The sequence below is a fragment of the Colletotrichum godetiae genome (genome assembly GCF_030913485.1).
Source record: "Colletotrichum godetiae strain CBS 193.32 chromosome Unknown BDP55scaffold_81, whole genome shotgun sequence".
In the NCBI taxonomy this organism is placed as follows: Eukaryota; Fungi; Ascomycota; class Sordariomycetes; order Glomerellales; family Glomerellaceae; genus Colletotrichum; species Colletotrichum godetiae.
In genome coordinates, this window is record NW_026851329.1 from 136,904 (window position 1) to 149,967 (window position 13,064).

The 13,064-nt window shown below is 51.1% G+C and overlaps 5 protein-coding genes across 5 annotated transcripts; 2 read left to right on the top strand and 3 right to left on the bottom strand.

Annotated features, from left to right (window-relative positions):
• Positions 1-84: 84 nt before the first annotated feature.
• BDP55DRAFT_638287 (uncharacterized protein) lies at positions 85-825 on the top strand (the record flags this gene model as incomplete). Its single annotated transcript, XM_060573094.1, has 3 exons — positions 85-143; positions 246-659; positions 690-825. The coding sequence occupies 3 exons, from the start codon at positions 85-87 to the stop codon at positions 823-825; spliced, it is 609 nt and encodes a 202-aa protein (XP_060422754.1).
• A 2,741-nt stretch (positions 826-3,566) lies between these two features.
• BDP55DRAFT_698670 (OPT oligopeptide transporter) lies at positions 3,567-6,781 on the top strand (the record flags this gene model as incomplete). The annotated part of the gene is made up of 11 exons (XM_060577800.1): positions 3,567-3,656; positions 3,728-3,765; positions 3,825-3,903; positions 3,958-4,039; positions 4,099-4,307; positions 4,371-4,701; positions 4,757-5,093; positions 5,168-5,192; positions 5,252-5,687; positions 5,738-5,993; positions 6,052-6,781. The coding sequence occupies 11 exons, from the start codon at positions 3,567-3,569 to the stop codon at positions 6,779-6,781; spliced, it is 2,613 nt and encodes an 870-aa protein (XP_060422755.1).
• A 296-nt stretch (positions 6,782-7,077) lies between these two features.
• On the bottom strand, positions 7,078-7,895 carry BDP55DRAFT_734504 (uncharacterized protein; the record flags this gene model as incomplete). The annotated part of the gene is made up of 4 exons (XM_060580213.1): positions 7,078-7,233; positions 7,285-7,336; positions 7,386-7,425; positions 7,481-7,895. The coding sequence occupies 4 exons, from the start codon at positions 7,893-7,895 to the stop codon at positions 7,078-7,080; spliced, it is 663 nt and encodes a 220-aa protein (XP_060422756.1).
• Positions 7,896-8,411: 516 nt separating this feature from the next.
• Positions 8,412-9,276, bottom strand: BDP55DRAFT_415143 (LITAF-like zinc ribbon domain-containing protein). Its single transcript, XM_060567404.1, has 3 exons — positions 9,137-9,276; positions 8,786-9,074; positions 8,412-8,728 (listed from the first exon to the last, which is right to left on the bottom strand). Exons 1-3 carry the CDS (start codon positions 9,153-9,155, stop codon positions 8,572-8,574), a joined length of 465 nt encoding a protein of 154 aa, XP_060422757.1. The 5' UTR covers positions 9,156-9,276; the 3' UTR covers positions 8,412-8,571.
• A 1,316-nt stretch (positions 9,277-10,592) lies between these two features.
• Positions 10,593-12,988, bottom strand: BDP55DRAFT_760405 (uncharacterized protein). Its single transcript, XM_060580843.1, has 3 exons — positions 12,595-12,988; positions 11,863-12,543; positions 10,593-11,760 (listed from the first exon to the last, which is right to left on the bottom strand). The coding sequence occupies exons 1-3, from the start codon at positions 12,817-12,819 to the stop codon at positions 11,038-11,040; spliced, it is 1,629 nt and encodes a 542-aa protein (XP_060422758.1). The 5' UTR covers positions 12,820-12,988; the 3' UTR covers positions 10,593-11,037.
• Between the last annotated feature and the right edge of the window lie 76 nt (positions 12,989-13,064).

A 13,064-nucleotide genomic window follows, 5' to 3' on the forward strand; every position in this document is an offset into this window, starting at 1 on the left:
TCAGTTTCTTGGTATTCAAATAGCAAGTATGTGTACTCCGTAGAGCGTTTCGAGCGACGGCGTTATCTTGTGGACCACCTATACATGTCAGTAGATCTCAAGTATGACACCACTAGACTGAATTGTCTCCGTGAAGCTGTACGGTAGGTCCAAAGAAGAAAAAAAGGGTTGATTGAGACAATTGAACGAACACCGCTGCACCTGCGGCGCAGCTGAACATCTGCGTGATACGACCTCTGGGCTAGAATCCCGCAACTGCTAGAACAGGAAGTCTGCTCCGTCTCTCGCGTAGGGTGGTCGTTTGGATTGGCCAGTTCGCAAGACGATCTGATGGTAGGAATAGACGATAGGACTCAAGCAACGACTCTCTGTGTAGGCGCAGCCGCATTCGTCAGTTCTTTACCAGTACCAGACAGCCAATACCGTCATTGCCGTTTCGTCTCGCGTAACGTTGTGATTGAAGATCCATGTGGCAATATCAAGAACGATATCAAGGCGCAAATACATGCCGGCTGTTGCAAGCCCATCCTTTCTGCCTCTCGAAAGCACTATTATGATGTTTCTGCCCCCGAAGAGTCGATCCACACGGAAATCGTGATGACGGTGGGCGGATGCCAAACTAACGTCCTAGTCGTGGGATTTGACTCCGTCCGCCACGGGTAAACAAGCATGCTTTCGTAATCTTCAAGGTCTCCGGTCCAGACTCCAAGAGCATTCGTCTTCAACCGACACATAAAAATGCGGGATGTGGGGCAACGACCTCGAAATTCGCGGTCGCTGTCCGACAAAGTCGACGCCAGGATTGGACTGCATGGAGCTATCTGAGGTAGGAAGCTCGTGGAACAGCTGGAGGGGAGCGCTGAGGCTAGCTGCAGCAACCGTACCACAGATTCGTTGCCATCGGGGGTTGGGTCGTACTACAGCGACCGCGAGCCGGGATACGACGACTCCAATAAAGAGAAACCCGCTCAGTTTGGAGCATCGTGGGGTCTTCAATGCTTGGCGAGAGATTGCGATAAGCCCGGGGTGATTGACGAATAACACAACAACCGCGGGCGACAGCCGTCCACCGGGATTCAGTCAAACTCTCCTCCCTCCTCGCAATCTTCCAGAATGACCTTCCTTCTTCCACGAAGAGGCTAACGAACGCCACTTGCAGCAGGACAAGACGGGAGACGTCAGCCATTCGAGATGTTGATCGATGCCATTGTGAGGCGCAATTTGCTGCCCGTTCCCGTCCTGGTGGGCGCTGAGTTCTGTCTCTGGTGGTGTTTGAGTTTGAGGTGGGTGGGAAGAGGAAGCACGGCTCGTGACTCGTGAGGGGTATCGCGCGAAGAGAGTTTCTGACGAGGAGGAGAATGATAGCAGAATGTGCCAAGAAGCCAAGGACGAAGAGAATGGCTGATAACGAGGGTGAAAGAGTATTAATCGCAGACGGTGGCTTTGTTCCAAGCGAATTCCAAGAGAAACCAAGAAAAGCCAAGAGAGTGGTGGTGCCGTTCTTATATAAAGCGGGTGTTAAGCTCCTGCCTGAATGGGACGTTGAAGGTACGGCTGGATAACTTGCGCGCAACAAGATGATTCGACTGGTCCCGAGCGAGATCTGGGCACTGCTGACAAGGACTAGAGACTACCCAGAGACTGTGTGTGAAGCAGGGGTTCACCAACGGCCGCTAGAAGAAAAATCACCGAGAACGAAAATCCTTTGGCAGCTTGCCTTGAAGACGGCATTGGCCTGCCGTGTGATGTTTGTCCCCCGCCCTTCGCAACTTTGCGATGCGAGGATTTACGTAGTAGGAAGGCCTTCCAAGACAAAGTAAGCCCGCGACTGACTGACAAAAGTTCCCGACATGGCGCCTATTTGGGGTTCGCTGCGAAGAGGTTGATCGTAGGATTAGTGTCGTATGAGGACAGGCCTGACATCGAGAAGGAACGCCGACTTCTCGGTAATTTGAGCGTACAATGAATTTGGACAGAGCTAGGGAAGTTGAGTGAAGAGATGAAGATGTAGCTGGGAAAAGCGTGGTCCGGTGGGCAGCTGGCATTGACCGATCAGTACGTAGATCGCACTAGCCACACCACATGTGCCACAGTGAACAGCCGAATCGGTACGTATATGGTCCGTGCCAACGCTAATCTAACCTTAATTTCCCCCACACAGCCACACGTGACAATCCTCAGAGCCCACCTCACTTTGGGGGCTCCTTTCCCTCCTTTCCCACCTCTGTATGATCTCTCCGAATGTCGTGCCCTCTTCCGTTTCCTTACGCTTATATGCTTGTCCAAGAATGACAAAAGTACCCGCTGGTCTTTTGTTAAGCTGGGCGAAACTGCATTTAACTCAATTCAAGTATGCAGTCCCTCAGTCAAACCACTTCTCTACGCCTTGTGGCTGGACCCCTGTTCCGTTTGAATATTGAGTTCCCTCCCGCTTCTCGTGGTTCCAATTTTGAACTTCCACGGATACACGCTCCACTGCGAACCATCAGACTTCTCGAGGCCTCCATTTCTTCAGATATTAACGTAAGGAGCACCTGAAATGCGGCACGGAGAGATAGCGCGATCGACTGTGTCTCCAAGTCAATCTCCTCCTAGTCGCTCTGCCTCTGCCAGGTGACTTGGGCTGGTGAGAATAGACTCATTCTTCCTCAGAATGACGGCATAGACGGTTTTTACTCATCATCACCGTGGTTTGTCACCCTAGTCACTTGAGACCTCATTTTGATGCCGGAGGCAGATCATGACACTAGACCTTTTGCTGCTACTGCGTACTGCCAATCTCACTGAGAGGGATCTGTATTCATGCCACAAATTTCGCCTCAGTTACACTAAACATACCTCCCCTCTGGATACAGAGTACGAAGTACGAGGAGCAGAGTATAGATGGATCCGCATCTTTCCCCATCTGCACAGAACGTGGGAAGCAACAGACGCGCACCCCGTACCACCAGCGTCGTTAACCTACCAGTCTTGACCCTCCCCCACGTATCCGACTGTACTGCGCAAGGATCTCGTCCAAGACCCTGCTTCTTCTGCGATCACCCTTCCCTGTTCCCCTGTCCCGTCAAGAAGGACCTATAGTTGGGTCATTGTCTGACAACTCAAATGCTTCCCCTGCCTCCTTGTCTCGCCGAGACTTTGTGGTCGCCGTCTTCGCAACTGGAGACGAATCGCCTGGTTGTACGAACCAATCCTCGTTCTCTTGCATATCTGCTGTCCACCCATCTCATCGGTTGAATGCCTGACCGAGAAGGTCGATCCTTTCGACTAGACAGCCAAGATGTTGCCTAGCCGGCCTAGACTGGGACTGCCTCCGGAAATCATCTTGGATACCTTGCCACCTGCCGACCTGTTCGCATCATCCGAATGTGGAAGCCCATCATGTGTGAGGTACCCGGTTGGCATCTGGGCGCCGACCATGTGGTACCGCTGATAAGCGACCTGGCTGTCTTCAGTCTTTTCCAAAAGGTTTATTTATCCCCGTGTCCCGCGCCACCAGATCTGGCTTTTACGTCGTGGTCTCTTGCTCTCTATCCACGCCCAACTTCACAGCCGCCCAAAGCGCGATGGCGAACGACGAGAAGAACGACTCGCCGGTCTCCCCCATTGATATTGGGAGGGACCAGGGCGTCCTGACTGACGAGAAACTTGCTGCTGTAAGTGCTAATGGCAGAACGATATCATGTATAGAGTTGACCAGCTCGTGCAGGGCGCGCATACCGAGGAGCTCCACCGTCTTAACTCTGAGGAAGAAGCTTTTGAATCGTGAGTTTCTGATAAATGCTCTTGATCATACATATAGCTAGAGCTGACAACTCCTCAAGCCATCTTAATGTTACCGAGGATGATCTCATCGAGGCCAAAGCCGTCGCTGCCACTCTGTCCTTAGAAGGAGTGCGCAAGGTATGATGAAAGACTGCCTAGGTAGCATGGATATGCCATTGACACAGGACTCAGATGATGGAGACGGTCCTGAGGATTCACAACCGAGACCCGAACTTTCCTCACAGCGTTCTCATGAAGATCCATGAATTCCTTGGTGGGTGAAACCTAGATACGATATGACTTGTGGCAACAGCGAGACTGACGCGACAGCAGACAACCAGGATGTTTTTGAGAGACCCGAGAAGCACGAGCAACTGATTTGGGAGATGAAGCTTGAGGCTGCTCTGATCACCAACAATAGCCCCTACGCTGAGGTGCGAGCTGTCGTCGACAACAAGGACGACCCTTCCCTTCCGTGCGGAACGATCCGAGCGTGGACTATTGGCGTCTTTTTCTCGGTCTTCTTAGCCTTCATCAACCAAGTAAGTCATCGATCACGAGCATCGCTGCGTTACTCCATAGCACGAAGCTAACGATTGGAACAGCTATTCAGTATCCGTCAACCTCTCATCAGTATCGAATCCAACGTCGCCCAGCTTCTCGCCTTCCCCCTCGGTAAGGCATGGGAGAAGTTCATGCCGAACACCATTTTCTCCGTCTTCGGTTATAAGATCCCCCTCAACCCAGGCCGCTTCAACAAGAAGGAGCATATGCTTATTGCCATTATGGCCAATACTGCAAAGAGTCTGCCGTACACCCAGTACATTGTCTGGACTCAGGTCTTGCCGCAGTACTTCAACCAGCCGTACGCCAAGAGCTTTGGCTATCAGATCCTGATTGCGCTCTCTACCAACTTCATTGGCTACGGTCTCGCTGGTAAGCGATACAGCGATGTACCTCGGAGGAAGACCTAATGCTAACAGTGGTGTAGGACTCACCCGCCGGTTCATTGTGTACCCATCGTACTGCGTGTGGCCGGCGTCTCTCGTCACCATCGCCCTCAATTCGGCACTCCACAACGAAAACAATGTTGCGGTGCCGGGACCGTTCAAGAGACTATACTCGATGACTCGATACAAGTTCTTCCTGTGGTCCTTCGCCGCAATGTTTATTTACTTCTGGTTCCCGAACTACATCTTTGAAGTCCTCACTTTCTTCAGCTGGATGACTTGGATCTCGCCCGACAACCACAACTTGGAGATTTTGACAGGTTTCCGCAACGGCTTGGGAATGTTCAACCCCTGGCCTACCTTTGACTGGAACGTCATGTGAGTAGCCCCTCGGCTCATGGAACACCACTTCCAGACGGAATTCGCGCTGACCTGATCCCTTCCCTACACAGGCTTTTCGATAGTGTTGATCCCTTGGTAAGTCCCATCCTATATCCTCATGACGTCTTACTCTGGGCATTCCTAATCTTGAATAGATGGTTCCTGCCTTTTCCACCTTCAACCGCACTCTCGGCATGTGGTTACTTGGATTCGTCATCATGGGTCTCTACTATACGAACGCGTGGAACACTGCCTACCTCCCAATCAATTCAAACCGTGTCTTCGACCACTTCGGCAATCTCTACAATGTCTCCCGCGCTCTCGACGACCGTGGCATGTATGACCATGAGAAGTATATGAACTATTCGGCCGCCTACCTCGCAGCCGCCAACACCTTGGTCTATGGCGCATTCTTTGCCCTCTACGCTGCTGCCGTCACCCACGTTGCGATTTTCCACCGCTACGAGATCGTGATGGGCTTCAAGAACATGTGGGCCAGCATTCGCCGCCAAAAGAAGACGGTTGCCGAGGGTGAGGAGACTGGCGAGTACAAGGACGTCCACAACCGTCTCATGGCTTCCTACCCTGAAGGTAAGTGCCTCCAATTGTGAAGAGATCTGACCAATACTAACTCGCTTCAGTTTCTGAGTGGTGGTATCTTGGCACGCTCATCGTCGCTGCGGGCCTCGGTTTTGCAGGTGTCGCGGCATGGCCTACTTACACTACGCCGGGCGTTGTCCCCTATGGTATCTTCTTGGCCGTCATCTTTGTCATCCCCATTGGAATTATCAAGGCCATGACAGGTATCGAGGTTACACTCAATGTTCTGGCTGAGTTCATCGGTGGTATGTGGGTTCAGGGCAATGCTTTGGCCATGAACTTCTTCAAGTCCTTTGGGTAAGTACAAGATTCTCTCCTCTTGTGACCGCGCCTGGTTCTAATAATGTCGGAATAGTTATGTGACGTGCGCTCACGCCGTCCACTTCGCAAACGATTTGAAGGTGGCTCACTATCTCAAGATCCCTCCCCGTCAGACCTTTGCCTGCCAGATGGTTGCCACTCTCATCTCCACATTCGTCTGCACGGGTGTCATGAACTTCCAGATTAACATCCCCAACGTCTGCACTCCCGACGCTCCCATGCGTTTCTTCTGCCCCGGACCCAACACCTTCTTCACCGCTGCGGTGCTTTGGGGTACCATTGGACCTATCAAGGTCTTCGGTCACCAAGGACAATACAACTACCTCCTGCTCGGATTCCCCCTGGGTATCATCCTGCCGGTTCTGTTCTACTACTTGATCAAGTTTTACCCCAAGAACCGCTACCTCCGTCAGTTCCATCCCGTTGCTCTCTTTTATGGAGGCATCAACTGGGCTCCATACAGCTTCTCATACGCCTGGCCCGCCGTCCCCATTGCCTGGTTGTCCTGGATCTACGTCCGAAGCCGCTACTTGGCTTTCTGGTCCAAGTATAACTTTGTCCTGTCGGCCTCGTTCTCCGCCGGTATTGCACTCTCGGGCATCCTCATGCTCTTCACTGTGCAATGGCTCGGTGCTGAGGTCAACTGGTGGGGCACCACTCAGATCGGCGCCGGCTGCGAGGGTTCCGCGTGTACCCTCAAGTCCCTGGCCGAGGGCGAGCGGTTCTACCCTTGGTGGAACCCTTCACAGGTCCCCGCTCCCTAAGCTGCTTCATCGCTGCTTGTCTCACTGGGCCTTTACTGCTTCTGTTGGGCAGGCAATGATGAGGGCTGTGGCGGATCTTTCGTCAGATCAGTCTTTTGATTCGCACGCACTCGTTGGCTATTACGTCTGTTCACGACTATGGTAGATATGAGAGAGGAAGAAGTTGATGAGCCTGCGGGCTGATATGGAGCGTTGAGCTGGCTTTTCTTGATATCCCCTTATGTTGAGCGCAGAGGATTATCCCTCTTAGAATAACATAATCATACAATCATTATCGCAATGCCTACTCCCGTCTCTTATGCTGGTGCGTGAAGCACAACCGACTGAATATTGCAAGTGACTGTATCGCCACTTAGACCAGCACTCGTACCGGTGATGGTATAGTTGGTTGCCGAGTTGAAATTCTGCGGCAAGCTGTTGCACCAGCTTGAGTCTGAGCTACCGGTGGATGTCTGAGGGCTGTCAGTTGCGGTCCCCAATTGACGATTGGATAATGGACATACGATTACAACGTTGTTGAACGCTAGTGGACCAAAGTCCCATGAGACGTCGTACCTATGAAGCCTTAGTAAGACTCCTCAAATTGGCATCGTGCGAAACCTACAACTCAATAGCAAAGAGCACTTGGTTGAAAGACTTGTCGGCTGAAGTAGGCAGTCAGTACTATGCGGCCTCATCTATCATTTAAGAGCGACTCACCCAGAGCGAAGTCGTTGGTAACAACCTGGCCTCCAGTTTGTCTTGTCACAGTGCTAGTCCATGCCGAATTGTCCGATTTGAGGGTATTCTGGAACGAAATCGTCTCCCCGCCATACGTGTTGAACCCTCCGCCCCAAGGGAGACTCGGGTTAGAGCAGCACCAACCGGACCCGAGCCACCATGTTCCGCTCCGACCATCGAGAACGTTTTGGTACACACCAGAGTTATCGGTTGGTTGCAAGCCCGGCCAGAGGTAGTAAACACCGGCGCGCGGAAGTGATGGGATTACCATCTCGCCCGAGAAAGAGGTGAACTTCTGACCGGACGCGGGGTAGTACCGGAGGAAGTACCATGTCACCGCTGATACTGGATTGGCCAGCAAGAGAAGAGGGAAGATGAAGATGGCGCGATGCATTTCGGCGGTGTCTTGACAATGGGACTAGATCTATCAGACCGAGGATGAAAGCCGTGTGGAAGCCGTGATGTCCTCTACCGAAACGAAAAGAATACCCAGATGTTGCACTCACCCAGACCTTTTATGCCCAAAGGCTACAAACTTATCTTCACATTTCCTGCAACCAGTCACACAGAAAATCGGGACGATGCCATGCCCGGTTGCAATGGCCGTGCCTGATTGTCCGTTTCAGGAAGTTGAAAAAGTCTTGACCAGGATCAGCTACTCTTTAATCGTTTTGAGGTCACCCTACATTATCAGCGATGTTCGGACGGAATCTGCCCCGCCGGTTCATTGATACCGGGATGCAACGTGTGAACACATCCTGACCCAAAATCAGAACGTCATTTGCCGTTTCCTGTGCGGCAGTTGTTGACTCCCCTGCATCACGCGATAAGAAGGCCGCATGTGCCAGATGCTCATGCGGTGCTTCATTGGGACGCTTAAGTCTTGGCAATCACAAGGGTTCAAAGTTGGAACGGAATGGAATGAAGCTTAGATTTACTTAAAAGATGGTGCATGACGAACCAGTCGTATCTCATTTACACCGGGGGCCAAAAAGAAAAAAAAAAGAGTCGTCTAAGGGTACACGATGACACGATGGCATGACCCCCGAATCCGATCATGAATCCCTATTTCACATAAGATGCGCTTTGGTGCCACCGCCGAATCGCCGAGTCGCTACCTTGCGTCCGCAGCGCTGGCAGCTGTGAACGACGTCCTTGAATGGCCTCATGGCGTACGGAGCGAACACACCAACACCGGTGGTGCAGAAGAGCATAACGGCCATCCAGCTATAGAAACATATCAGTCAAGAGTTTCGAGTTGTCATATGAGTTCTGGCGACTTACTGCGCTCCTTTGCCAATTCTATGGTCCGTCGTGGTGGGAGTGACCCCCTTGCAAGCAGGGCACTCGATCAAAGCAGGCCATCTCTCCACAAGGGCAACGGGCACGACGTTGGCCCGGGAGCCTTCGCCGAGAGATTCTCCATGGTTGCAGTGAACGACGTGGCAGTATTTGACATTGGGTCCGGCGATGTCGTGGCTGCCGATGGCAGTTGATGCGGGAGTATGCATTGCTTGGTATTGAGGAACTGGAGATCGGATGCTGAAGTCTTCGGGAGCGTTCGACATCGTTTCTGAGGGGAATAATTAGTCTTAGTCATGGATGCCTTGAATTGATGATATAAGTGTTCCTTACCAAATTCACTCTTGCTCATGCCTGGATTACAGCCAAAACGAATGTTGTACTATGCTCAGATGAGAGGAGATAGTTGATGGGGAGGTTATCGAGGACTTGGGAAGAGCGCATTCATATATGACAACCTCTTGAATAACACGGCGCCCAACCAACGGATGGCAACCCCGTTAACCAAAAATCACGGCAGTTGTGGGATAGTTCCTCTGATGAAACACGGAACCTGCCATCTGTAGTCTGCTACACGTCAGTTGCATATCGCGGAATGCATCGCTGTAAGTTGATGTTAAGGGACTACCAGTCATGTTGCTCGGCATTATCAGTAAGAACCAATTGCATGGTGGCAGAGACACTGTTGCCATGCAGAATAGACATGTGCCGACCAGTTGTCTCCTTCGTTTTTACGAGCCCGTTGCCCTTTCTGGTAGTCAAATCCTTCGGGGAAATGTAGCGCTCTAAATGCTGCTGCCTGGCCGTCTCAAAATAGCACCCCGAGCTCGTGTTCTCTCCCTGCCGATCGCCGAATCCGTCTTCAGGTCCACAACCATACAGGAACTACGTTTTAGTGGATTTAACAGGCTTAAATGTCAATGAGGATTCAGAATGCCCTGGGATGATATGGCTCTCCGCACTTCAACCCCCCGGTTGGTGGTGCTTTTGAGGCCTCGTGACGACGTTGATTAGGTATCCTCCAACAAAGTGGATCCTGAATTACTCAAGAAAGTATTTGGACGTAGATTTCATTTTTGAGGTGAACGAAATTGTCCCGAGTAAGGTACTATGAATAAGGGGCTCAACGAGACGTTGTCTTTGCCAGTGGATGCAGTTGGCCTTGCAAGGACTCAATTGGACGAGGCTAGCTGCTAGCATTAGGGTCAAGGTTAGAGTAACGGGCTAAGATCTGACCTTTCTCGACGTAGTCCTTTGTTGACGAGAAAGCTGACGCGGCCTTTACCGGACCGCAATTGCTCGTGGGCTGGGGAAGCAGGCTGTGATTTGGGTCTGGTCCAAAGCCACACACATGCAGCCAAGACTTGTTTTCTCTTCGTATTGATCGGGCCTGGGAGTGGGACGACTTCTGACACCATGGGGTTTGAGTTAACATGACATTAAAGCCAATAGTAACAGAGACTAAAGTACCATGTTATGTTGAAAGTTGCAAATAAAACAGGTGTGATATCATCATGTTCGGTACGAGCCGAAACTCTCCATTACTCCAGTCTCATCCGCTTGCCGTACATACATTCCAACCACGACGTCATGGTCATCTCACAGCTCACAGCGTTTCATTTCACCTTCTGACTGTGTTATTGTCATCGAAACATTCGGGGTCAAGGCACAAAATTATTGGGGAACCGAAAGAAGTGGTATGAAAGGCAGCCTACGAGGTAAGATATTGACACTTTGTGACGAGCACTATATTCTACGCCAAGATAATCCCCCCAGGGTGAAGGTGAATCGAGAATGCGTCTGTTGTTCATCGGATACTTCGATACTGTACTACTCGCTGTCGATGATGGGCATCGATATCTGCTTCCCCGGGCTCTAGCTCAAACTGACCCCCGCCCCCTCGGCTATCCTCCCGCAAGTGTCCACTGTGCATCGGTTCAATATCTCTAAACGAGTTGTCAGAAAAGAATGTTGCTCCTTGTTTTGTATATGTAGCACAATTATGATGGATAAGTACATGTAGGGGCCAACAAAACAGCAACCCAAATGGTTGAGCATCCTTGAAACCCCAAGTATATTTTGCCTTTTAGGTCGATTCAACGCTGGAAAAGAGATAGCCCTGAGCCATGTAATGCGGCTTGTAGCCATTCATATTCATTTAAAAAACTATGGAGGATTTTAACTACTTGGAACGAAGACGTCATCGTATAACGGTAACACGCTGGCCCCGTGTACTAAAGAGGCCCTTCGTTGTCCTGCAAAACCTCGTTCCACCACTCGTCATGGCCCTCAGACTTACACAAACTGTTCCAGTCTGCTTCTTCTAACCCTTGATCCTTGAGATCCTGCTTCTTGAAGATGCGGGGTTTCCTTTTCCTGGCATCTGCAGCTGGTGGTTTATAGACCAAGTCCTCCACCCCATTGCGACCCGGAGCTCTGAACAGCGGCCCCAAAGACTCTCGGTGTTTTGAGTGCAGCTCTAACAAAATTCGAAGATAAGGAAAAAACCAGTTGTTCTTCCACCAATCGCGCAGTCTCTGGCCTTTCAACCCATTGCGATGGGCATTGTGGTGTACCAAAACTGGCACCGAAGTGCTCCAGAAATCTGTGTAAAGAGGAAGATCCTGCCATCCCATAGTCTTGTCGATGTCAGACTCTTGGATAGGGCTGCGTAAACCAAGCATGTCTTCTGGGATGCCAGCCACCCTTGGTGGATCAATGCCTCTATCGGCAGCAGCCTGTCGAAGTCCAGAACCATCCGATGACACGATGTAGAGGCCATCATCTTCTTCGAACACAGTAGGAGTGAAAAGATCTTGGATGTAGTCTAGACCCACACTGAAGTCGTTTTGCTCAGCTTCCTGAGCGGCTTTTTTAGGATGATCAGCTTGGAGTTTCACCCATTCATCGTGATTCTGTCGCTTGGAAGTCCGCCAAATCTCTTGCTCGCCAAATATCTCGGCAAAAATACCTTGGTCGCTGAAGATCCCCGCACCAGCAGCTTGCTTTTCATCGACCTTCTCTTGTGCACGACGGAACATGCGCTTCATATCCCCGACAGGACCCATAAGACTTCCGCTGTTGACGTACCGTGGGCGAAGGTCATGCATTTGCTTGGGATCTTCATCCGTATGGGGGCCGTACATGTCTTCCCGTGCAGTGGACTGAGGAAGGTCGTCACAGTGGGGGTCTGAGCCAAGACTTGCATCGGGCCAGCATTTCTTCTGGGTCGAAATGATGATGGATTGCCGCGGTACGAGGCTCTTTTTCGAGTCTGATGGGAACCAAGAACGAGATTCTTCCCAGTCCTTGCGAATGCGTTCGTCTGCAGCATAATTCTGCGCCATGTATCGTCGAATGAGGACGGATGGCGGAAGCTGGAACCAAACATCGTAGGCGTCGACGAGGAGGACAAGGTCGTCTGGTCCTAGGCGTTCGTCATCCGGAGCCTCTTCAGAAGTGATTGAATCAAGGAACTCGAGAGTGCCATCGATCTTGCCGAGATGAGAGCTTCCGAACCCTCCAGGAGATTTTTGAAAGTCGCGGCCCCAGTTAACAATGACCGAGCTGGGATAACCGGATGCAATACCCGACATGAGCATTTTGCACAGGTCTGGCGACGGACCATCTGCCGGCACGATTATTCTGAGATGTCGCTGGCCACCTTTCTCTACCGGCGGGAACGAAGATAGCGCATTTCTATTCGAATCGGGTTTGTATTGTGTGATATCTGTACGGCTCTGAATAAGGTATGTTAGGGCTGTCATCTGGTGAGGTGAAGGTGTACTAACAACGGCAAAAAGTAGCCCAGAGAAGAGAAGAACTGGGAGAACAAGCTTGACCAAAGCTTTGGGGGATGTCCTTTGGAGTCTATGTGAGAAGCTTTGCTTGTCGTATGGACCCGGACACCGTAGAGCTTCAGCATCACTTTCGGCATTGAGCTTTCTGTAGGTCTGGGTGCGCGGCGTCTTCGTCCAGGCCATGATGCCAAGTGCCACTTCCTTGACGACTGACATTCTTGACTACTTCTTGCCAGGAGAAAGACTTGACGAAGGAGGATGGAATGCCCAGGTAAGTTGAATGAATGAACAAGAGAAGTTCGTGCCAATGATACTGCAACTAGACCAGACACTTGACAGAGAGGTAAAAGGAGAACATCCTCTTCATCGAAGTATAATCGAACCTGTCCGACCGGGTAGATACCAATAAGTTTGATATTGATCAGGTACCTTTGCGAGACATTAACCAGCTTTAAATATAT